At 37.8% G+C, this 26,090-nt stretch overlaps 1 protein-coding gene across 1 annotated transcript; it reads left to right on the forward strand.

Moving 5' to 3' along the window:
• Window positions 1-22,291: 22,291 nt before the first annotated feature.
• CCDC179 (coiled-coil domain containing 179) lies at window positions 22,292-25,748 on the forward strand. The gene is made up of 3 exons (XM_066360062.1): window positions 22,292-22,384; window positions 24,234-24,278; window positions 25,605-25,748. The coding sequence occupies exons 1-3, from the start codon at window positions 22,292-22,294 to the stop codon at window positions 25,746-25,748; spliced, it is 282 nt and encodes a 93-aa protein (XP_066216159.1).
• The last annotated feature ends 342 nt before the right edge of the window (window positions 25,749-26,090 follow it).

The following is a 26,090-nucleotide window of genomic DNA, read 5'->3' on the forward strand; positions in this document are numbered from 1 at the left end:
ACTTGTACTGGAAAATTATAAAACATTGATAAAAGAAATCAAGGAAGATACAAACAAGTGGAAGTATATATCATGTTCATGGATAGGAAGCATAAACATCATTAAAATGTCTATATTGCCCAAATCAATATATAAATTCAATGCAATTCCTATTAAAATACCAATGACATACTTCAAAGATATAGAACAAATATTCCAAAAATTTATACGGAACCAAAATAAAACCACGAACAGTCTCAGGAATCTTGAAAAAGAAGAATAAAGTGGGTGGTATCACACTTCCCGATAACAAGTTATACTACAGGACCATTGTACTCTAACCAGCTTGATACTGGCATAAGAACAGGCATATAGATCAATGGAGCAGAATAGAGAACCCAGAAATAAACCCACACCTTTATGGACAATTGATATTTGACAAAGGATGCAAGAGCATACAATGGAGTAAAGACAGTCTCTTTAGCTAATGGTGTTGGGAAATTTGTACAGCTAACTGCAAAAAAAATGAAGGTAGAGCACAAACTTATTCCATTCACAAAAATAAACTCAAAATAGATAAAAGACTTAAATTAAGTAATGAAACCATATTTATCTTGGAAGAAAACATAGGCAGTAAGCTCTCTGACATCTCTCACAGCAATGTAATTGGAAATTTATCTCCATGGGCAAGTGAAATAAAGGACAGAATGAACAAATGGGACTATATCAAACTAAAAAGCTTTTGCACAGCTAAAGAGAATATGAACAAAATAAACAGAAAGACCACACAATGGGAGAACATACTCGACAATACATCTGATGAAGGGTTAATAACCAAAATTTATAAAGAACTTGTAAAATACAACACCAGAAAGACAAACAATCCAATCAAAACATGGACAAAAGAAATGAATAGATACTTGTCCAATGAGGACATACAGATGGCCAATAGGCAAAAGAAAAAAATGTTCAATATCACTAATCATAAGAAAAATGCAAACTTAAACCACAATGAGGCCTGAACAGGCAGTCGCACAGTGGATAGAGCGTCGGATTGAGATGCAGAAAGACTCAGGTTCAAGACCCCGAGATCGACAACTTGAGTGTGGGCTCATCTAGCTTGAGCAAAAAGCTCACCAGCTTGGACCCAAGGTCACTGGCTTGAGCAAGGAAGGTTAGTCAGTCGGTTGAAGGCCCACGGTCAAGACACATATGAGAAAGCAATTAATGAACAACTAAGGTGTCACAACAAAAAAACGATAACTGATGATTCTCATCTCTCTCCGTTCCTGTCTGTCTGTCCCTATCTATCCCTCTCTCTGACTCTCTCTCACTGTAAAAAAAAAAAGAAAAAGAAACCACAATGAGATACTACCTCAAACGATTTAGAATGGCACTCATTAATAAAACAACACATAATAAGTGCTGTCCAGGGTGTGGAGAAAAGGGAGCCCTCCTGCACTGCTGGTGGGAATGAGAATGGTACAACCACTGTGGAAAACAGTATGGAGATTCTTCAGAAAATAAAAATGGAACTGCTTTGTGAATCAGGCATCCCACTTTTGGGAATATTTTCTACGAACACCAGATCACTGATTCAAAGAAAAAAAATGTACCCCCATGTTTATGTCAGCATGGTTTACAATAGCCAAGATCTGGAAACAGGCCAAGTGTTCCTTAATGGACGAGCGGATTAAAAAGATGTGATACAATATACACAATGGAATACTATGCGGCCATATAAATGATGGAAATCTTACTTTTTTGGGACAATATGGATGGACCTGGAAACTATTATGTTAAGGGAAATAAGCCAGGCAGAGAGAGAAAAATTTCAAAAGACCTCACTCATTTGAGAATTCCAAGGAACAATGAGAACTGAAAAACAGAATAGAGCCATAGGCAGGATCAAAGGGACCAGAGGGAAAGCAGACAATGGGAAAGAAAATGAAAGGATGGGATCAGAGAAGGGAAAGAGATTGGTGAAATTATGTATACATAAAACGGCCTTATAGGGAGCAGAAAAGCAAATCCTGGAGAAAAGGGGGACGGCGTTGGCATGAGGGGGGGTGGAGCAAAGGCAATGTTGAGGTGAACACGGGGGTGGGGGGATGTATTTAGTGACACTTCAAACTATGTAAACAAAAAAAAATTAAATCAATAAAGAAAACTAAGTAAAAAATTTATGACTGGTTACTATACTAGATATGAAAAAAACTATTCCTATAGCTACTTTGAAGTGTTTTTACTTCACAAAATAAAGTTGTTGAAGGTACTCTTTATTACTAGATAGTACCATTGATTTTTAATAAAAAAGTGATGCTAGTTAGCTTCTGGTGAACCATATTTCTACATACATCACTGAAAATATCTTTAAGATGCATTTAATTATTCTCCAGATTGTCCATTCAGAAATGGTTTTACAAAATCACAGTAGTAGATAAATAAAAATGTATGGATACAATCAGAATTTACATTATTATAAACTTTTAAAAAGCAGCATGAATTTTCATTCTCTCTCTTTTTTTTTTAAGATTTCATTTATTGACTTCAGAGAGAGGAGAGAGAGAGAAGGAGAGAAAGCGGGAATAGGTAGCACATGTGCCTTGACCAGGAAAGCCCAGGGTTTCCAACCGGTGGCCTCAGTATCTCAAGTCGACACTGGATCCAATGCACCACCTCAGCTCAGGCTTATGGTCGATTTTTTTAACATCATCATCACAGTGACTAATAAAATTTATTTAAGAGCAGCAGGATTTCATAAAATAGAAAAGTAACCCTTCCAATGCTCATTACCTATATAATTATGCTTGGTATTGAAAGTAAAATTATGCCAAGTGCTCAGTCCCCATCAGAGTGAACTTGTGCATTTCCCTGTGTTAAATGGGAATATTTTGTTTGCTCTTTGTTCAGATTTTGTGCCTATAAATTTGTTGTTACAAGATTTACAGATGAATTTAACTCGACAGAAAAATTATTTTAGAATACACTGTATTGATTTCTCTGTATAACCAAATTACATTCTCAAAACAGATTTATTAAAATTATGTATAGTAGTATAATAACAAAACAAATAAATAAATGACAGGGCCCCATTAGAAACCATGCCCCAAGTCAGAGGTCTTTGAGTGGGCAGAAGCCCCGCCTGATTATGCTAGCAGCTCTGACTGACTGAGCCTTACCCAGAGCCCTGTGCTGAGTGGAAATAGAGTGGGGAGTTGCCAGCTCTTTGAGCCTCTTACTATCCAGGCAGAGGCCACAGCAACCCCATAGCTGGATTATCAGGCTTCTAATTGTGGAAGGAAAGACTAGGAGAGAGGCTCCAGGAAAACGGACTCTCTCACTGTTGGAGCCTATAAATGCTAATGAGCCTCGACTGCCAACGAGACTGAAGCCCAATACATGACATCGCCATAGAGAATTATCAACTGCAAACCTCTACCTGAGCGTGTCAAAGGGGCAGAACCTGGGGTACAGAGTCACCGACCAGGAAGAGGGAGAGAAAAGAAAAAGCAAGAAGATAACCTCTCAAAATCAAGAATAATCCTCAGTCTTTATAACCTATCCCATTTTATTATATTTGTTCATTTGTTTCTCTTATCTTCATTCTTGATTTTTTTTTCCTCCTTCAATTTGGCCATTTAATTCTCTGCCGGTCTTATGCTCTCCTCTCTTTGAACTACACTACCCATAAGTGTTAATCTCCCATTATCTTTTCTTTCCTCTTCCTTTCTCTCTATGAGGGTTGCACTCCAAAACCCTTAACTCTCTCTCTCCTCTTTTTTCTTTTTTCTTCTTTTAGTGGTTCCCTCATTTTTTTTTCTCTCTCTCTCTTTCTTTTCTCCCTCTATATTAGTTTCTTCTTTTCTCCTTTACGTCTCCTCTCATTCAAACCTCAATAACGAACAAATTATCTTATGTGGGACTCAAACTTATGTTTGTGGCATTTTGGGGGGTTTTTACTTCACCTTTTTAACTCACTAGTAGTGCTCCCATCCCTGGCTCTCCATTTTATCTAGTTCTTGTTCCACTAAATACAATAGTAATTTTTTAATTTTTGCCCCCTTTTTCCTGTTTCCCTCTTATTCCTCTCATCATAACTTTTAGTCAACCAACACCTAAAAGCAAATCATTTTATTCTTGACCCAAATTTTTTCCTTATTTGCTTTTTGTGAGTCCATAACCCCCCCTTTTTTTCTTTTCTTTGCGCCTTTATTACTTCTCCCCAATTCAGGCCCTCCATTACAGGTATTGTTTGTTCTATTTAGTACAATATAATTCACAGTTCACCACAAGATTTTCTCAAGAAAGAGGGGAGAGGGGAGGAGAGGAAAAAAGGAGGGGGAGGAATAATTTCCTTTTTTTCCAAATTTATTTTATTTTATTTAATTATTAATTTAAAAAAACTCTTCGACTTTTTATTTTTATTTTTTTAACTTTTTATTCTTTATTAAATCTTATTAATACTATCAACAAAACCACCCTCAGATGCCATTAAAGAAGAGAAAATCGAAAAAGAAAGAGAGGTAACACAGCTAGATGAGGAAAAATCTATGGAGAAAAAATTTAATATATTGAAAACCTTGGAGTTAAACGACACAGAATTTAAAATAGAAATCCTAAAAATACTCAGAGATATACAAGAAAACACAGAAAGGCAATTTAGGAAGCTCAGAAAACAACTCAATGAACACAAAGAATATATTTCCAAGGAAATTGAAACTATAAAAACAAATCAAACAGAGATGAAAACTCAATTCACGAGATGAAAAACGAGGTAAGAAGCTTAGCTAATAGAACAGGTCAGATAGAAGAGAGGATTAGTGAAATAGAAGACAAGCAACTTGAGGCACAACAGAGAGAAGAAGAAAGAGACTCAAAAATTAAAAAAAATAAGATAGCCCTACAGGAATTATCTGACTACATCAAAAAGAATAACATAAGAATAATAGGTATATCAGAGGGAGAAGAGAGAGAAAATGGAATAGAGAACATACTCAAACAAATAATAGATGAGAACTTCCCAAACCTGTGGAAAGAACTAAAGTCTCAAATTCAAGAAGCAAACAGAACTCCGAGTTTTCTTAACCCCAACAAACCTACTGCAAGGCACATCATAATGAAATTGGCACAAACCAACGGCAAAGAAAAAATCCTCAAGGCAGCCAGGGAAAAGAAGAATACAACATATAAAGGAAGGCCCATTAGATTATCATCCGATTTCTCAACAGAAACTCTACAAGCTAGAAGAGAGTGGACCCCAATATTTAAAGTCCTGAAAGAGAGGAACTTTCAGCCATGAATACTATACCCATCAAAGCTATCCTTCAGATATGATGGAAAAATAAAAACATTCACAGATACAGAAAAGATGAGGGAATTTATCATCAGAAAACCGCCACTCCAAGAATTACTAAAGGGGGTTCTCCAATCAGATACAAAGAACAAAAAAAAACAAAGCCACAAGTAAAAGCTCCAAGAAGAACACAATAAAACCAAATTTAAACTGTGACAACAACAAAAAGAAAGGGGAGAAAAGGATGGAGATTAACAGTAGCAAAGGACGATGGAGTGCAAAAGTACTCACAAAATAGTGCACTACAATGAACAGGGTAGGAACCCTTTTCATTACTTAATGGTAACCACCCTTGAAAAAGTCACCACAGAAACACATGATTTAAAAAAGATAGCAACAGAGGAAAGATGTATGGAACACAACCAAATAAAAACAAAAAAATAGAAAAACAAAAGAGAAGGATCAAACAAGACACAAAACTAACAGAAATTAATCTATAAAACGGCAATATGGAACTCACAAGTGTCAATAATTACACTAAATGTAAACGGATTAAACTCACCAATAAAAAGGCACAGAGTAGCAGAATGGACCAAAAAAGAAAATCCAATTGTATGCTGCCTACAAGAAACTCATCTAAGTAACAAGGATAAAAACAAATTCAAATTGAAAGGCTGGAAAACAATACTCCAAGCAAATAACATCCAAAAAAAAAAAAGCAGGCGTAGCAATACTCATATCTGATAATGCTGACTACAAGACAACAAAATTACTCTGAGACAAAAATGGCCATTTCGTAATGGCTGAGGGGACACTGAATCAAGAAGACATAATAATTCTTAATATATATGCACCAAACCAAGGAGCCCCAAAATATATAAGGCAGCTACTTATTGACCTTAAAACAAAAACTGAAAAAAATACAATCATACTTGGAGACCTCAATACACTGCTGACGGCTCTAAATCAGTCATCCAAACAGAGAATCAACAAAGATATAGTGGCCTTAAACAAAACACTAGAGCACCTGGATATGATAGACATCTACAAGACATTTCATCCCAAAGTGACTGAGTATACATTTTTCTCCAATGTACATGGATCATTCTCAAGAATTGACCATATGTTGGGCCACAAAAACAACATCAGCAAATTCAGAAAAATCGAAGTTGTACCAAGCATATTTTCTGATCATAAAGCCTTAAAACTAGAATTCAACTGCAAAAAAGAGGGAAAAAATCCCACAAAAATGTGGAAACTAAACAACATACTTTTAAAAAATGAATGGGTCAAAGAAGAAATAAGTGCAGAGATCAAAAGATATATACAGACTAATGAAAATGACAATACGACATATCAGAATCTATGGGATGCAGAAAAAGCAGTGATAAGAGGGAAGTTCATATCACTTCAGGCATATATGAACAAACAAGAGAGAGCTCAAGTGAACCACTTAACTTCCCACCTTAAGGAACTAGAAAAAGAGGAACAAAGACAACCCAAAACCAGCCGAAGAAAGGAGATAATAAAAATCAGAGCAGAAATAAATGAATTAGAGAACAGAAAAACTATAGAAAAAATTAATAGAACAAGGAGCTGGTTCTTTGAAAAGATCAACAAAATTGACAAACCCTTGGCAAGACTTACCAAGGAAAAAAGAGAAAGAACTCATATAAACAAAATCCAAAATGAAAGAGGAGAAATCACCATGGACACCGTAGATATACAAAGAATTATTGTAGAATACTATGAAAAACTTTATGCCACTAAATTCAACAACCTAGAAGAAATGGATAAATTCCTAGAAAAATACAACCTTCCTAGACTGAGTCAAAAAGAAGCAGAAAGCCTAAACAGACCTATTAGTAGAGAAGAAATAGAAAAAACCATTAAAAACCTCCCCAAAAATAAAAGTCCAGGCCCAGACGACTATACCAGCGAATTTTATCAAACATTCAAAGAAGACTTGGTTCCTATTCTACTGAAAGTCTTCCAAAAAATTGAAAAAGAAGCAATACTTCCAAACACATTTTATGAGGTCAACATAACCCTCATACCGAAACCAGGCAAGGATGGCACAAAAAAAGAAAACTACAGATCAATATCTCTAATGAATACAGATGCTAAAATACTAAACAAAATACTAGCAAATCGAATACAACAACATATTAAAAAAATAATACATCATGACCAAGTGGGATTCATCCCAGAATCTCAAGGATGGTTCAACATACGTAAAACAGTTAACGTAATACACCATATCAACAAAACAAAGAACAAAAACCACATGGTATTATCAATAGATGCAGAAAAGGCATTCAATAAAATACAACACAATTTTATGTTTAAGACTTTCAACAAAATGGGTATAGAAGGAAAATATCTCAACATGATAAAGGCCATATATGATAAATCATCAGCTAACATCATATTAAATGGCACAAAACTGAAGGCTTTCCCCCTTAAATCAGGAACAAGACAGGGTTGTCCACTCTCTCCACTCTTATTTAATGTGGTACTAGAGGTTCTAGCCAGAGCAAACAGACAAGACAAAGAAATAAAAGGCATCCATGTCAGAAAAGAAGAAGTAAAGGTATCACTTTTTGCAGATGATATGATACTATACATCGAAAACTCCAAAGAATCCACAAAAAATACTACTAGAAACAATAAGCCAATACAGTAAGGTTGCAGGATACAAAATTAACATACAAAATTCCATAGCCTTTCTATATGCCAACAATGAAACATTTGAGAACAAAGTCAAAAAAATAATCCCCTTCACAATTGCAACAAAGAAAATAAAATACCTAGGAATAAACATAACAAAGAATGTAAAGGACTTATATAATGAAAACTATAAACCACTGTTAAGGGAAATCGAAAAGGATATAATGAGATGGAAGAATATTCCTTGTTCTTGGTTAGGAAGAATAAATATAATCAATATGGCCATATTACCCAAAGCAATATACAAATTTAATGCAATTCCCATCAAAATTCCAATGACATTTTTTAAAGAAATAGAGCAAAAAATCATCAGATTTATATAGAACTAAAAAAAACCCCGAATAGCCAAAGCAATCCTAAACAAAAAGAATGAAGCTGGGGGAAATAAAATACCTGACTTCAAACTATATTATAGGGCCACGACAATCAAAACAGCATGGTATTGGCAGAAAAATAGACACTCAAACTAATGGAACAGAATAGAAAACCCAGAAATAAAACCACATATATACAGTCAAATAATTTTTGATAAAGGGGCCAACAACACACAATGGAGAAAAGAAAGCCTCTTCAATAAATGCTGCTGGGAAAACTGGAAAGCCACATGCAAAAGAATGAAACTGGACTACAGTTTGTCCTCCTGTACTAAAATTAACTCAAAATGGATCAAAGGTCTAAACATAAGACCTGAAACAATAAAGTACATAGACGAAGACATAGGTACTAAATTCATGGACCTGGGGTTTAAAGAGCATTTTATGAATTTGACTCCAAAGGCAAGAGAAGTGAAGGCAAAAATTAATGAATGGGACTACATCAGACTAAAAAGTTTTGCTCAGCAAGAGAAACTGATAATAAAATAAACAGACAGCCAACTAAATGGGAAATGATATTTTCAAACAACAGCTCAGATAAGGGCCTAATATCCAAAATATACAAAGAACTCATAAAACTCAACAACAAACAAACAATCCAATAAAAAAAATGGGAAGAGGACATGAACAGACACTTCTCCCAGGAAGAAATACAAATGGCCAATAGATATATGAAAAGATGCTCATCTTCTTTAGTTTTTAAAGAAATGCAAATCAAAACTGCAATGAGATACCACCTCACACCTGTTAGATTAGCTATTATTAACAAGACAGGTAATAGCAAATGTTGGAGAGGCTGCGGAGAAAAAGGAACCCTCATACACTGTTGGTGGGAATGTAAAGTAGTACAACCATTATGGAAGAAAGTATGGTGGTTCCTCAAAAAACTGAAAATAGAACTACCTTATGACCCAGCAATCCCACTACTGGGTATATACCCCCAAAACTCAGGAACATTGATACGTAAAGACACATGCAGCCCCATGTTCATTGCAGCATTGTTCACAGTGGCCAGGACATGGAAACAACCAAAAAGCCCATCGATAGATGACTGGATAAAGAAGATGTGGCACATATACACTATGGAATACTACTTAGCCATAAGAAATGATGACATCAGATCATTTACAGCAAAATGCTGGGATCTTGATAACATTATACGGAGTGAAATAAGTAAATCAGAAAAAACCAGGAACTGTATTATTCCATACGTAGGTGGGACATAAAAGTGAGACTAAGAGACATTGATAAGAGTGTGGTGGTTATGGAGGGAGGGGGGAGAGGGAGAGGGAAAGGGGGAGGGGGAGTGGCACAAAGAAAACTAGATAGAAGGTGACAGAGGACAATCTGTCTTTGGGTGATGGGTATGCAACATAATTGAACGACAGGATAACCTGGACATGTTATCTTTGAATATATTATATGTATCCTGATTTACTGATGTCACCTCATTAAAAAATAAATAAAATTATTAAGTGAAAAAAAAAAAGAAAATAAAATAGAAACCATGCCCCATTCTAAAGGCAAGTGCCACACAGGAGAGTTCCCCCGTGCTGCAGATGCACATAATAGAGCGCCCTGACCTATACCCCTACCTCCGTGATAGAAGAGACATCCCCAGGAAGGTGATGTGGAAGCTCTAATCCAAAGACCCTGGAAGCCCCATCTCGGAGGATGGTGGAAAATCACTTGCTCATTAAAAGAAGACATGTGCAAAGACCTGTCAGAGGTGGAAGCACAGTCTTTGAAATGCCATGTAGCAAGGGCACAGGAGAGAAATGGGAAGAGCGAGCATGTGCCTGTTGGGACATGCTGCAGGTCTGCCTGTTTATAAGCAGTGGAACATTGTTGAAGGGTTTTCAGAACAGGAGTGAAGGATCACATTTACATTTACAATAGATGTCTCTTTCATCTCCTCAGAGAACACAGGTTAAAGGGGCAGGAGAAAATGGAGTCAACTCCTAGGAGGCTATGGGAACGGTCCAGAAGCTGAGACTAGAAGATGAAGGGGGCAGAGAAGCTCATGGGAAACAGATGCACCTAGAAGATATTTCACAGGCAAGTGTGTAAGATGCCTAACGAACAGAACAAGTTTCTTGAATATAGTACTGGAGTATAGAAAAGTTTACAAGTTATAAAGCAGTTTAATTTTTATTTTCTAATATCTTTAAGTAAAAAAAGGCTTGAAGATGAACAAAAGAACATACACATGAAACAGTGTTTTAGAAAAGTCCACAGGGTACAATAGGAGAAATATGTCAACTTACATTTTTTCTAATTTGGACATGCCAGAAAGTGTATCTGCTGGTTGACGGATCATCTAAATCAATGGATCATCTTCCCAAGAGCATCCTGGTGGAAGAACAGACGAAGAAGAACAAGGAATTAGAGGTGGATGATAAGTGTTTCCAGTTTTCAAAAAGTATAATATTGAAAAATATAAAGATAGAGAAACAATAAAATACAAAATTTTAAAGTATATTTTTCTTTGCAAAGACAGAGGAGATAAGTAGACTAGGAAAAGTATTTCAAGTATTTCTTGCTCTCATGAGCTGCTCAGAGTTCTGTTATTGTAAAAGTAATTACCTTGAAGTTTAAATTTGAACTTACTGAAGACTGAAGAATTTCAAAAATGATGTCAACATGACCCGGATTATGAAGTTTGAAATTAAGTAAAAGTGAAGTTGGTTATTTTAAAGTCAGGCATTGATTTTTAAAGATTGGTCAACTAGCACCATCTTCCGGCTATGCAAGGACTTTGTTTTCCTCCCTAGCTCCAAACTGTTAGTGTCAATATTATGGTTGTGGTGCTGCCTGCTGGACTTATTTCTAAATAAATGAAGATACATCCTGAAGAGCTGTAACTCTGAAATGAGATGATTACACTTCAGAAACATAACTTCTAGTCGCTCTAGAAAAAAATGATAGTGTTTGCTAAGTAGATAAAGCTCCTGATTCTAAGAATTGTTTTAAATAATTTCTACATACTATCCTGGAGAATTATTATGTGTTCTAATAATTCTTATGAAGAAAGCAACTTTGTATATCTATAACTTTGGTAACTCAAATCTGTTTTCTCCTCTGCTCATCCCTTATAAACTCTAGCCACATAAGAAGATATCTTCAAATTTTTAAAGAGTAAAAAAAAATATTACTTAAGCAACATGAACACATTATTCCTTAAATCATCCAACTCTTTGAAATAGACAGGAGGATTAGCCCCATATTACTGACAGGAAAACACGTGGCTTAGCTTAATCTGAAGAAGCCTGTGCCAAAACAGAACAGAGAAAATTCAGAAACAAGCTATTTTTTGTACTGAAGCCCCTGTTTTTTCTACCCTACCCATATCCATTACTCTTTAATGAGGAATATGTATATATAAAAATATGATTTAATTTCCTAATAAAAGACTTCTCATATCTCTTAATTAGTGTCCATGTCAGAACTCTACAGGTCTTAGGATGACTTTATTTCCTCTACTCATTTTCACACAGGCTGAACAGAGCACCTTCTATTTGATACCTGGGATTTCTTTCTGTGTCTCTCTAAACATCAACCATGGCTTTTAAATCATTCTTGCTAGATTGTGAACAGAAAACTTCAAAAAAACAAAGAATAATTTATCACTTTTCCTACGATGTTGATTCGATTCATCTTAAAAATGAGAATGCTAGCTGAAAAGCAGATGCTTCATTAATTTACTAATAATAACTATATTTAGTGTGATGTAACCTGAGCTTTGAAATTATGTTCTCTAACCTGGTAATATGCATCAATTAGAAGCCTCCTCAAAAGCTGGGAGGATTCTGTGTCAATGATATCCTGGTAGGAGGAATGTGGGTGCTAAAGGCCCTCATTCTCTGCAGAAAATACTAGCCAGAACCTGCAGAGAAAAGCAAGCAAATAGAGATGAATATAATCATTATTTGACTAAACCAAATTCTGTCTTTTATTTCCGTCCTTGAAGCAAATATATATAATAATCCCATTCAGTTAGTTACTTTCATGCATTTCTGTTGAAGAGATAAAAATTCTGCCACCCCAAAGCTATGTTTTCGGGATACTGTTTTTAAGTTGTTTATTAGGAAATAAAAGACTCAGAAAGAAACACTGACTCTCCACTCCTTTCCTGCACAAGAGACTCAGATTAGAGAAATCTGCTTCAGGAAGGAGATCTTTGAACGCTGCCTTAGCCTAACTTGAATTGAGCATGGTCAACAAGGGCTTCAGGCAGGGGCCTGTTACCTACATACCACTGTGTCCCACCGTTTCTGAGTCACCTACCACGGATTCTCCTGCCATGTGTGTTCCCAAGTTCCTCAGCTACCTGTAAATCACCCATTCTCACTTCTAAAAACTGCCTGCCCTCTCCCTTTCCTCCTTGGTCCAAAATATCTTTTATACATAATGGTGCCTCAGTGTCTTTGGGATTTTCAGGGAATGATTGTGTCTACGTGAATTCTCCATGCACATGTATCAAACTTTGAATTTTCACCTGTTAATCTCTTTTAATTTGGTTATTAGTCCAGCCAGAAGAAATTAGGAAGAGGAAAAGTATTAATATTTTTCTAGTTCCCAAACTGTTCTTGTAACTCAAGGAATACTAATTAATAGTCTCCAAAAGTATTTATTAACTAATGTAGAATGGAATGATCTTGGTTCGTTCTCCTAAATAATCTGAGCTTCCGTTTTCAAAATTCATCATAAAGAAACTCATACTCATTTTACCTCCCTCCCAAGGTACATGGAGTTTCCATTGGAATGAACTCTTGATGAAATGAAAAATTAATTCTAAATGAAAAATTAACAAGCATTATTTTATAAATATGCTATATAAATGTCAAATTTATGGAATTCAACCCTGAATACTGTTGAACTAATCAATCCATGTACCTAGCATGGTTCTCCTTAAAAATGACATTATATTTTGTAAGTTTGAATCTTTTTCAGTGTCAGTTCTAACATAGAGAGATAGGAGTGGGACCCTTTCCAAGGGTTTTATTCTCAATCAGCACTGCAACACAGCGTTAGGACTGAGTAAATTGACTGAGTTAAAGTATCAGGGTAAAGATCAGGTACTGATGAGCATCTATCTGATAGGGCTCAAAGACAATGCTTTATAAAAAAAAAAACAACAACATTGCATTTACATTTTTATCTGTCAGTGTAAAGTGAGGCCATTTCCCACACTGGCTTTCAGCCCCTGCTATCTGGAAAATGACATCTTGAAATACTGACGCAACTCTTAATGTTCCTGTGATGGTGACAAGACTCAGGAGGACAGTTCATATTTAGTCCTGTGATGTTAAATCCCAACGCAGTTTCGGTAGACTACTTTCATGAAGATATAAAATGGAATTAGATGTCTTAAAGAAATTATATCTTAGTAAAGGTGAACATATTTTAAGTAAGGCTACATTTTTTTTTTTTGCTTGACAAATAGACCTCTGTGCCATTGGTATAAATTTTCAGTCTCCAATTCTAAGTTCACTTGGGTCCTCAAAACAACAACTTAGTGCAAAACTAGAAAATAAGGGAAGATATTTGAAACCGCAGTGAATGTGAATACATTCACCTGCTCTCACACTGAATGGAAGTTTTAGCATACTCAACTTTCCCAGGATTTGTGATTTTAAGACTTTCAAGTACTAGAAAAGGGCTTTTCTCCATCAGTAAAACTTAATATTAAATTAACTTTGTTGTAATATAAATGGCATTGTGCCTTTTTCCAGTCAGTATAACCCACCTAAAGACAGAAAAGACTTGAATAAGTTTTCAAATGAGTCTTTTTGCCTCGCCTGTATAAATTCACACAGAACAGTACAAACATAAAGAAAATGTATTAGGGAGCTTTGACTCAGCAAAACAGAAGGTAAGGCTTGAGCATCCTGAAGTTAACAAGTTAGGTTCAATATTCAATTCCTAGAAATGCAGGCTATCTAATAAAGAATGTAACTAATACTGAGCCACTTAAGGCATGGCCAAATCAGATGAGAAGTTAAGTACTAAACAGTTGTAAAGTGTGGCTATAAATCATTCATTTCACCTTTGCTTAGATGACTGTCTAAAAATTAAGCATTACATCTTGTAATTCAGAATTGCTTTCACAATAGAGTTCACTGTCATTCTAGCTGAATAATCCAACAGTCGTTTATCTTCAGATTCACGTCACTTCCAACAGAAAATATAAATGTATTACCACTTTTGAAAGATTTCTCAAGACAGAAATTAGGCAACAGGGGTTTTTCTATCACTGGTGAAGGTCACCCTTCAGAGGGCATCAGTTAAGTTGTGCTGTGAGAGTAGACCACCACTGCACTGTAAGACTTTTTTGTGTTGCTCATGCACTATTTCCACAACTGAAGGTCCATCTTACTCCTATGTGTGAAGATGTGCCTTTGTGAGGGAGCAAGAACCAAGGATCTGGTACCGAAATGTACATAAATCAGAACATAAATGAGAGAGAAAGAAGAGCTGGCTCCTATGTTTTATTCTAGGCTAAATGTGTGATGACAGGCAGAGAACTAAGAAAAAGTGCTTTGCATTCTTAAATTAAGTAATTAAGAAGGCCAATAGACTGATGTGGCTGATGTAGCATCCACCAGGTATGAGAACAAACATCGGAGACTTTCAGGAGTTAAGATGTTACTTTATTGGCCAGTTTAACCTGCGCAGGGGCGAACTCCCAAGATGTCCGGAGACACTGTGCCCACAAGGAGCTGCAAACAGAAGCCGCACCTGGAGCTTACAGCCAGGCCCTTATAAATCCTAAGTGAGCAAGCATAGTACAGAAACAGATGTGGCAGTTTAGCTATTGGCTAGGGAGGTCACACGCAGCATAGCAACAGGGGCCGGCATAGCAACAGGGGCCGGTTTTAGCTTAGTGGCGAATTTCAAACCTAAACTTCTGATAAGGGTCTCTGACCTTCTTTGTTCCCAGCCTCACAGGAGCCATATCAGCACTTACTGTTTCTTCAATAGTTACACTCTTTGCAGCACTCCCTGTTCCTTCAATAGTTACACTCTTTGGCAGCCCCAGTACTCCCTGAATCTAACAGCTGATGCCTTGGTGACCACCTGCCTGGCACTGGCTGGGGGGGCACTAGGGTGCAGAGGGGAGTGACCTGAGTGCAGGTTGTGGGGACCTTTGAGCAGGGTGGCAGTTTAGAGTCTAAACTGAGCCCCAAGCACAAAGAGCAGAGCAGCACTGGGTGGAGCCAAGCTTCTCAGCCACCAGCCCAGCTGGGGACCTAGGGAACTCTGCTCCTGTGGGGCGCAGGCATTGCCATGCAGGTCACACTTACCAGTCCAGTGCAGGAGGGACCTCCAGCTGCTCTCCAATGTGGCTGTCCTTTTCCTGTTTTTGCGAGTCCAAACCTCACATGTCAAACCTGGTGAGTAAGGCTGCATCCATGGCTGTGGGCCCGCGCTGTGTACACCTGTTCTCAAGCGTGCTGGGAGCCCGCGGGTGGCACCCTGAGGGCGAAGACCTGTGGTCGCCCCTGGAGAGACCTTGAGATCCAGCTAGCAGGGACTGGGCCACTGCCTCCATGTGGTCTCCCCACTTAGCTTAAGTCTACTTGCCTGTAGGCAGCTCCAGGCTCTTCAATGCTTTTCCTGATGGTGCATTTGGCAGTTGGTGGGATTCTGAGGGACTGGACGCAGACGGGGTGGTGTAGGTGCCATTTCAGAAAGAAATTCCTCTTTTGTCTGAAGTGGTGAATGGTCTAGTAGGAGATGTGCATTTTTCTGTGTCTGTACCAGCTGATTAAAGAAGGTGCTCAGTAAGTCCCCTATGCTCCTAAGCTTTATTGGAATTACACATGTAATTTACCTTTACTATTTAGATTTCTTTTAAATTCTTCCTTTAAAAATAGGATTTGATGAAATACAGACCATACAATTTGTAATGTTGCTATGTTTAGCAGCTAAGGACACAGGATGCCTAGTTAAAATTGAATTTTCATATAAACAAAAAATACATTTTTAAAGGAGATTTACTGGAAAAAGTATTGGGACATATTTATACTAGAAAGTATTTGCTGTTTACCTGAAGTTCAGATTTACCTTAGCAGTGTGTGGTACACTGAATTTGTTCTTTCTATATCTTTCTCTTGTGAACAGTACCATTACATTAGTACTCTTTACTGGGAGTTGATAGCAGAAAATCTAAATTCACCTCTTCTCTCCTATCTAGCTAAAAATTGGTTGTAAAATATTGTCTGAGAAAGTGCATTCACTCTTCAGCTCTGTGATTATACAGACTAAAGAGAGACCTGGAAGTTAGTACCAGGAAGTTCACCTTGTCTTTCTTGCTATGGTTTTTTAAAATGGGGTCTTTCTGTCTCTTGATAAAAGCACAACTAGTCAGCATTTGCTGAACCCTTGACCCATTCCCGGAGATCACCACATGGCTCACTATTTGAGTTACTTTGAGGTGTAGGTTTCTCCTGACCTCAGTAAGTAAAAGAGATCCCAACGATCTGACCGACCTATCCTTTTTCTTCTTACCCTTCTGTTTCCCAAGCACCCATTACTATCTGCACAACAGTTTAACTTAATTATATTTGACTGTGTACCTTCCTGGGAATTTTGGGTAGAAATTCTGACCTGTCTTTTCACTGTTACCTCCTCAGTACCAGGACAGGTTTCTGAAGCATGATAGGTGCACATTAAAGACTGAATGTATACAATGAATGGAAGAATATATGTACTGTGGTATGGAAGAAAAGGGAAATTATTAACATAGCTGCCAAGATAATAATAATACATGATATAGAAGATTCCTCAGTTTCCTAACATGGAACAGTACCTTTCATAAATTTCCTACAGTTTTTCTTATACATAATGAGATTTTCCCCCTTCATTTGTGAACCTTTCCTACACACACCAACCGACAGACATAATTTCTGCTGCCTTCACAGGAGGTATGCACTCAAAATACACAAAACCAAACTGGAACATTTGCAAAGAATAAACTGAAGTGATATACTTTGTAAGTTCTAACTTTACCTTGCCAATTATATTTTGAATTGCAAAGTAAAATGAACAGATCACATATTTTTTAAAATTGTGTTCCTACGTTTTTATTATTCATGCTTCATATTTTCAAATTTGGTGAAGATAAAAGGTAGCATTCACAGGAACGATTTCACACCGTCCCTCTCCCTAATAGTTACTTGTATGATAATATGTTGAGTCAGTCTTACTCTCCACATGATTTAAAATAAAAGTGTTGCCAAGGAAATGTCTTTCAAGGAGGATTCAACCTCAGTTTTATTTGTTTTTTAAATGAGAAGAGATGAGATAGTGAGACAGATTTCCACATATGTCCAGACCAGGAATAACCAAGCAAGGCCATCTGTAGCTGATGTTCGAGTATGGAACTATTTGTAGCACCTGAGGCTGACTTGCTTAGTCCAATCATGCCAACCTCAGCACCTAGGAACACAGTCAAACCAATTAAGCTATTGGGTGTGGGATAGGAAAACAAAGAGGAGGGAGAGAGAGAGAGAGAAAGAAAAAGATGGTTGCTTCTCCTTTATTTCCTTGATTCATCTTGAGAATCAAACCTAAGTCGTTGATATGCTAGGCTGACACTCTATCCGCTGATACACCTGCCAATGTTGATTGAACCTCAATCTTAAAACTCAAACCAAGTATGTGCTTCCTATTCCTACATCCATGATTTTCAGAACTCATATTCTAGATAATTTGCGGTGTTTCTTTTCATTATATTTACTGATTTTAAGAGAGAGGACAGGGAAGAGAGAAGAGAGGAGAAATAGAGAAAGAGGGGGGCAAAGCAGGATGCATCAACTCATAGTAGTTCTTTCCTGTATGTGCCTTGACCAGACAAGGCCAGGGTTTCAAACTGGCAACCTCAGCGTTCCAGGTTGACACTTTACTGCACCACCACAGGTCAGGCTCCAGATAATTTGTACATGCTGTTTCTTCTCAGTCCTAATTCTAAATACAAACCCAAGGGCAGCTGGAACTAAATTCAGAGCAGTAGGAATTCTGTATAGAAACTGGTAAGTAATGCAAGACCAGGCAGTGGCACAGTGGATAAAGCATTGGATGGGGATGCGGTGGACCCAAGTTCAAAACTCCAAGGTCACTGGCTTGAGTGCCGGCTCGTCCAGCATAAGCATGGGCTCATCACCTTCAGCAACGAGACGCTGGCTTGAGCATGGGATCATAGACCTGAACCCATGGTCACTAGCTTAAGCCCAAAGGTCACTGGCTAAAAGCCCAAGGTCGCTGGTGTGAGCAAGGGGTCACTTGCACTCTGCTATAGCCTCCCTGTCAAGGTACATATGAGAAAGCAATCAGTGAACAACTAAGGTTCCGCAAAAAAGAACTGATGCTTCTCATCTCTCTCCCTTCCTGTCTGTCCCTATCTGTCCCTCTCCTTGTGTCTCTGTCACACTCTCTCTCTCTCTCTCTCTCTCTCTCTCTCTCTCACACACACACACACACACACACACACAAACAGTAATTCATCTAACAATAAATCTTTCCCATAATATTCCTTATTATTTATTATACAGTCATTTTTCCAGAAATAAAGATTTTATATGAATAGTTTGCTTCTGGTTCTGACTCATTAGCTCCCTTGGTTAGAGTGTCATCCTGAAATGGCAGAATTGCAGGTTCTGTTCCCGGTCAGGGCACATATGGGAAGCAAACACTGAGTGCATTGCTAAGTGGAACAACAAATGAATGCTTCTCTCTGTCTCTCTCTCCCTTCATCTTGCTGTCTAACTAAAATCAATCCATAAAATTATTTAAAAATTTAAAAAGGCTTTGCTTCCAAGAAAATAACCCTAACCACAATGTTATTTACACAGATCACACTTAGTTAAGTACTAATTCCTGACTGTAAGAAATCTAAATACCAATCAGAAGAATTTAGAAAAAAAAGACTAGATGTGCTATTCTAATCCCAAATTTTAAGATCCTAATAAAACACTGAATCATCGTTAAAATATCTCTGTGGTCAACAGGATGTTAAAAGGATCTCTAAGATCCACACGGTGTCATAGTGTCTCTCTTCTTGAGTATAAAGTCCTTCTTCTTATGAATATGAAAACATATCGCCTATGTGATTATGTTACATTACATGGAAAAATTAAAAGATTTTTCAAATGTAATTAAGGACCCCAATCAGGTGAATTTAGTTAAGCACAAAGGAGACTATCTTTGGGGGCCAGACCTTTAGAGGGGGCTTGGGACTTACCTGAGCTCAGAGATTGGAACCTGAAGAGAACCTCTCATTTTCCATTGTTGGTTTTGAAGAAGCAAACCCTCTGGAGTACAGAAGCTGCAGGGGAAGGAACTCTCAACAACCACAGGAACTTGGAAGACGACCTCCAGCCTTAACTAGCACCACAGGCCTACACTGGCATCTTGTGGCAGCCCAGGAAACTCTGAGAGGAGACCGCCCAAAGCCATGCCCAGATTTCTAACTCATGGAAACTGCGAGGTAATAAATGTACCTTTCAGTAAGTTCCTGTGTTTGTGCTGATTTTTTATGCAACAATAGTAAAAGAGAAGAGTATCAAAGGACATTTTTTAAAAATTATCTTGGCCTAACCTGTGGTGTCACAGTAGATGAAACATGGACCTGGAATGCCAAGGTTGCGGATTCGAAATGCTGGGCTTGCTGATCAAGGAACAGATGGGAGTTGATGCTTCCTGTTCCTTCTCCCTCCTCTCTCTCTCTTCTAAAATAAATAAATAAAATCCTAAAAAAGAAAATTCTATTAAAAATCACCTAAAAAGCTGCAAATAAAAGTTATATTATCTATCCAATTTTTCTCCTTCTGATAATCCTTGTTAAATCCCTATTTAAGTGTTCTAAATCTCTGTTTTCTCAAGCCTGAAGATGCAAATATGAGAAGTACAGTAGTTTTTCCCTTAGATTCTCCCCAAACAAGGTTACCAAAGGTAAGGCTCAACAATCCATAAAATAGATGATGTTGCTTGGTAAACATTTTCATCCACTGGCCTTGAGTAGCTGAGTACATCAGTCCCAAGTGCAACAGTGTCACAGATGTATAACTAAGAGAAAATAAAGATAAAAAGAGAAAATGTTACTTTAGTACTCCATGAGGTAATATAGGATCCAGTTATTAAAAGGCAGTATTATATAATAAGCAGTTATGAAACTTTTAGTTACTTAGTACTTAGGAATAAACCATCTCTAATTGCAGTGGCTTAAAACAACTACAATGTAATATTTTTTTAGGATTCTGTGGGTTGGTTTAGCTTCACCAAGAGGTTCTTCTGCTCCACGTGTCACTCACCAGAGAAACTCACTGAGCAGCAGATAGCTATGCCTAAAATGGCCTGAAAATTCTAAGTCTTCTTTGGCTGTGTTCATCCATTTGATTTGTCAATATTACTGGTTCATCTTCTTCACACATGATGGCCTAGTAGTTCATTTTTATACAAAGCATTTGTCTTTAAAGGAAAGAAGCAAAAGTCACAAGGTACAAATAGTTCATTGAATTCAGCAGGAAGATCATTAGTGACATATAGGCCAGTGGCTGTCACCACGGCCATGCAGATTCCCATTGGATTTGGGCAGACGATAAAGGAACTGCGGAGCCAGAAAATGGTGGGCCATTCTGTTTATTCAAGTCTTGTAATGGCAGGCAAGCAAACAGGCAGGGATGATCACTTCCCTTTCTCCTCACAGGCCTCCACCAGCCTCAGCACTCCCCAGTCAAACAGGTGGGGAAGAAATCTCGGGGCTTCAAGCCCCTCAGCTCTCTCTCACTCTCTCTCTCTGCACCCTCCAGCCAAAACCAGCTGAGGGAAAAAGAACCCATCTCCAGCAAACAATAGCAAACAATGTCCCCTTCCAAAGAGAAAAAGGCTATCTGAAATTTGCAATCTGCAAGTTGCACTGAGGGTAAGCACCCACAGCCTTCCACAGACTACACACACATGGCACTGCCCCACGCCAATACAACAATTAGGCAAAGTATAAGTAAGCAAACCTAACATCAGAGACGGATTTAATGGCAGGTGCACTGGGCGCGTGCCCTGGGCCCCGACTTCTAAAGGGCCTGCAAAACCCCAACTTTACACTTTTTTCTAATGTAAGGGGCCCCAAATTTTCTTTTGCACCCTGAGCCTCAACCGACCTTAACCCACCTCTGCTTAACATATATGAAAAACATTGGTGTGCCCAACAGTGACCATTCTGAAACAAGCAACAACAGAGTAGTAAGGGTTGAAGCAGGTTGTGGTGAGCCAGAAATGGGAATTTCAGACAACTCTAATGAATATTTACTGTAAATAGAGGAGATGGACAATGCTTACAATCAGTTGTTGTTCAAGGTGTTGATTTATTAGTTTGAAGAGAGCAAGATGTGAGTATATAGTATTTAAATGTTTAAAGAAAAGGAAATATAGAGAGGTTAACACGAAGAGGAAGCAATCTGTAGAGTAAGAGCTCTGAAGAGGCTTCTAGGAGGGAAATGGAGTGTGAACAGGAGAGGAATTTATTACAGACAACGGGAGGAACATTTTCCATTGCAACAGGATTACAGAGAAAAGGATAATGTGGATGCAAACAGGTTTAATAGGCTTATGGGTAGCAAAGTACCGTGGTCACCTATCTGGGCTTTTAAAAGCAATTGGTGACACAGCACAGTGGTTATGAGCACAGGCTTGGAGGTCAACTTTGTGGATTTAAATCTCAGGTCACTTTCTAATTATATAACCTTGGGAAAGTTATTAAACATACCAGTGCCTTGTTTCCTATAAAATAATGCTCACACACTCACCCTCTTGGGTGTTGTAAGAAATTGAGGAGTGGAACATAAGTTCTGCATGTGTTGGTTTCAGGGTGCGAAGCAGGAGCTGTCCTACTTATGCTGATAGCGCCTAGGAAATGGCGGGTTCGGCAATTTTAGCAGCACAAAGGCTGTTTGAAGGGAATGCTGCAGAGCTCAAAAGAGGAGGAGATGGGCAACACAAAAGCAGGGTGAGCACTGGTGAGAACCCGGGGTAAGTGGGAGATTATAAATATGTATTTCCACAATTCTGCCAAGTTTTTTCCTGTGTCAGCCCAGAGAGAAAGAAGGCCAATCGTTCTCAGATGGATCCAACTTAAAACCCTGATGGAAGAACAATGTGATCAAGGAATTGAGAACTCTGACAACAGGCTCAAGGAGAGGCCACAAAATCTAAAATAGATGTTTTAATAAGGAAAGGCTCAGTGGAGAGTAGAGCAATGAGGACTAGATGAAAAACTGGTATTCTTTTGTTGAGCATAAGCGCTGGATGGATAGGGAATTGCAATAACATGGCAGCCCTAATTCCTCAGGTGTTAAGAGGACAGCTAGGAACCTCACCTTCCCTGTGCTAGGATTGGAAGACAGCCAAGGAAGAGGGCGGGGCTCACAGGGAGGATAAAGAGAATTGTGATGGGACTGGGTGTGGCTCAGGGTGGTGGGTGGCACCCCCACAATTATTTGGTCAGGATCAGGGATCAGGCCCTGGGTGCCAGAGGCACTCTGAGTCTCTGGAACATGTGCCTGCCCTGTGTAGGGGACGAAACTACACAAGTCAGCGCAGTGAGTCTCCTGTAATGGATCCCTCCTCTGATGCCCCTGCCCGGCTTTGAGCTTGGGAGCCACAGCAGTCACTAGGGCACCAGGCTACTATTGCACATGCAGTTTGGTGCTGGAGGTTGGGAAATCCCTGGTGAAGTAGACAAAGACTAGATCCTGGGCTGCAAGACCTGCCCAGGACAAGGAAAAGCCCCACTGTGTGGTCAGCCCTTCTAAGGGTCAGCCACTGTTCAATCCTTTGTTGACTGACTCACTGAGCAGTGGAGGTGAAGGTTACAGAGGTGGGGGAAAGCATCAACTTCTCAATATTCCAATGGGGAGGAGATTGCTTTTAGGCCTTTGGGTTAAGCAACTGGATCAAAATGAGGATGAAAGGAAGAACTTACAGTACAATTTAGAAATTAGAGGCCAAACTCCCTGTGCCTCAGAAAATCAAACTATCTGGTGGAGTTTCTCAATCATCCAGTTTTTTACCAGGCTTTAGAAACTACCAGTTTTTTAAGGGAATATCAGCATGGCACCACTAAAGGTGTGTACCAACAGAAACATAAATGTTTGGAAATATTGTACACCCTTGTATTCCAGAGTAAATCTCTGGAGTCCACCTGTTCCCTGTGAGGTCCTAAACAATAAAACAGCCAATTATTTTAGCAGCATAATGGGTATATCTAGGAATAGAAAACTGCTATTCGAGGCAAGCATTCTATAGTAATAGCTATAGGCTAATCCAACAAGCAAAGGAGAAGAATTTTACAGGAAAAAGGGCAAGTTGGGAAGAGTTGTTTTGAAGGCAAACCTACTGGGGAAAAAAGTGTGAACTGAGGGAGGTGGTAGTTTCTCAGTGGCTGAGTTGCAAGGGAAGAGTCCTTCCTCCTGCTGGGGTGGTAAGTCTCTTCCGGTTGCGGTCCAGAACTGACCATGTTTCCTGATAGGGTGTGTAATTGATGGAAAGTGTGGTAGTGCCTCAGGGTTCCATCTTAAATGAGGTTTCCCTTTACCAATTTTTGTATCAGTATGTGCTTTATAGCTGGTTCTCTTTCCTTATAATACTGTCACCAATCTTCACTGTGGTAATTCACCTTGGTACTCTTCTGATCTTCCCTCTTGCTGTTGAGAAAATATGTATACACACACATACACACACACACACACACACATATGCCAATAGCATCAGCTTCCTGTTATAATAACAAACCTTTCTCTTTGCTCCTGATTTTTATATGTTTTGGGGTTTTTTTACTTATTTTACATATTTTGTAGGAAGGACCAAGACGAAACCGTCCTTCAGAAGTCACTGAAAGGCAGGTAATGTTTAAGTAAATAAGTCAGGGTATTTCAAAATCATGACTTTACCTTGTTTCTTTATATGTATAGAGTTCCCTAAAACGATGGAACTTTTATTAGCTGGACACTCTGTGTTATCTTTCTCTGGAATCTTATGCTCTATCATGAGGATAACCGAAATGGCTTACCGTATTTTATCATGTATTTCATACACACACAAGAATATATGTATAATATAAAATTTGTAAAATAGAATAAAAAACTGTATCTCCAACTTAAGAAAACATTACAAAAAAAGAAAGAAAAAGGAAACATTGAAAGTATCATGTAGGGGCTGCTTCCAAATTCTACCTCCCTAAATCTCTATGTGGTAACCACTATCTTGGATTTTATTTTTATTAATATTATTTTTAAGTAGTTTATTCTCAATGTTGTTTTGTAAGATTTGTCCATATTGTTGTACAGTTATATTTCCTTAATTTTTGCTGCTGTTTAATACTTCCTTGTGCAACTTATCTCAGTTCATTAGTTCTTTCTCTTGTTGATGGGCAGCTGGCAGTTTACAAATTTTCCTGTAATGACCAGTACTAATGTGAACATTAGTACATGTCTTTTGTGCCAATGAATAAGGGTTTCACTTGATTATTTAGGCAGGAGTAGAATAAGGGGATCACAGAAAAAGCAAACTTTTCATTGTTATAATGTAATGCCGAATGGTTTTCAAAGCAATTGTATCAACTGCACCACCATTAGCTGTGGATAAAAGTGCCTTTTATTAGTATCTTCTTCATCCTAATACTCTATTTCATTATCTTCAAAGCATTCTAGTTTGATCCCCTAGGTATCTGCTATTGATAGATGCCAAACAATAGACACATAAAAAAAAGCCCTGTGATATCTAGTATTTAAGAGAGCTATAGAACATTCATGGATATTTTTACTATAAAATGTCCCTTTTGGGGTTTTAATGAACATTACCTTTAAATATATATATATATATATATATGCACAACGCACTAACAGATATATCATATATATATAACATATACATATATGTATACATCTATTCATGAATCTTAGATCTATCCATTTTTACACAGTTGGTAAAGTGGGGATCAAGAGTGAATAGTCTAATTTGAAAGCTCTACTGATAGTCCAATGTGTTTTCTTCATCTGCGAACTAACATTTGAAAAAAGATTTTTTTCCCTACATCTATGTAGCTGTGTAAACCATAGGCACTGATTGTGTTAATCTTTTCTATTGAAATAAACCCAAAACATAATCAGCATGTTACCTTTTTGTTATAAAAAGTATGATTTGTCTTCTTTCCTTTTAATTTTTTCAAGTCCTTGCATAAACGTATTCAGAATATGCAAAACCTAAGGAAAGAGAAGAGGAAACGGAATAAAATGTTTTCAAAGCCTCATCCTGTTCCGGATCCAGGGCTCCTAGTAAGTGTGAAGACTTCTCTGAAATTAACAGATACTTAAATGCCACAGAATCCGTGATTTTTAATTTATGTAATAATCTAAATGTTGTGTTTCCCCTTTCCTTTGAGATATGTGCAATTGCAGCCTGGGAAGGTACCTTAAAGCTCCTCTAGTCAAAGTCTCATCTATTATTTAAATCTCCTTTGTAATGATCTCCTGGAGATGATGTGGTTTAATGAAAAGAGTATGATCTTTGAAACCATGTTCTATTAGAATTCCAGTTTTTGCTTTGCCATCAATTATCTGACAGAGGTATTCACTTAAGTACTTTGGATTATATTATTTGAAAAATAAATTACAAAATCTCTTGCCAAATAGCTTTTTAGTCTAGCCTTGAACACA

The sequence above is a fragment of the Saccopteryx leptura genome, chromosome 1 (genome assembly GCF_036850995.1).
Source record: "Saccopteryx leptura isolate mSacLep1 chromosome 1, mSacLep1_pri_phased_curated, whole genome shotgun sequence".
Classification (NCBI taxonomy): Eukaryota; Metazoa; Chordata; class Mammalia; order Chiroptera; family Emballonuridae; genus Saccopteryx; species Saccopteryx leptura.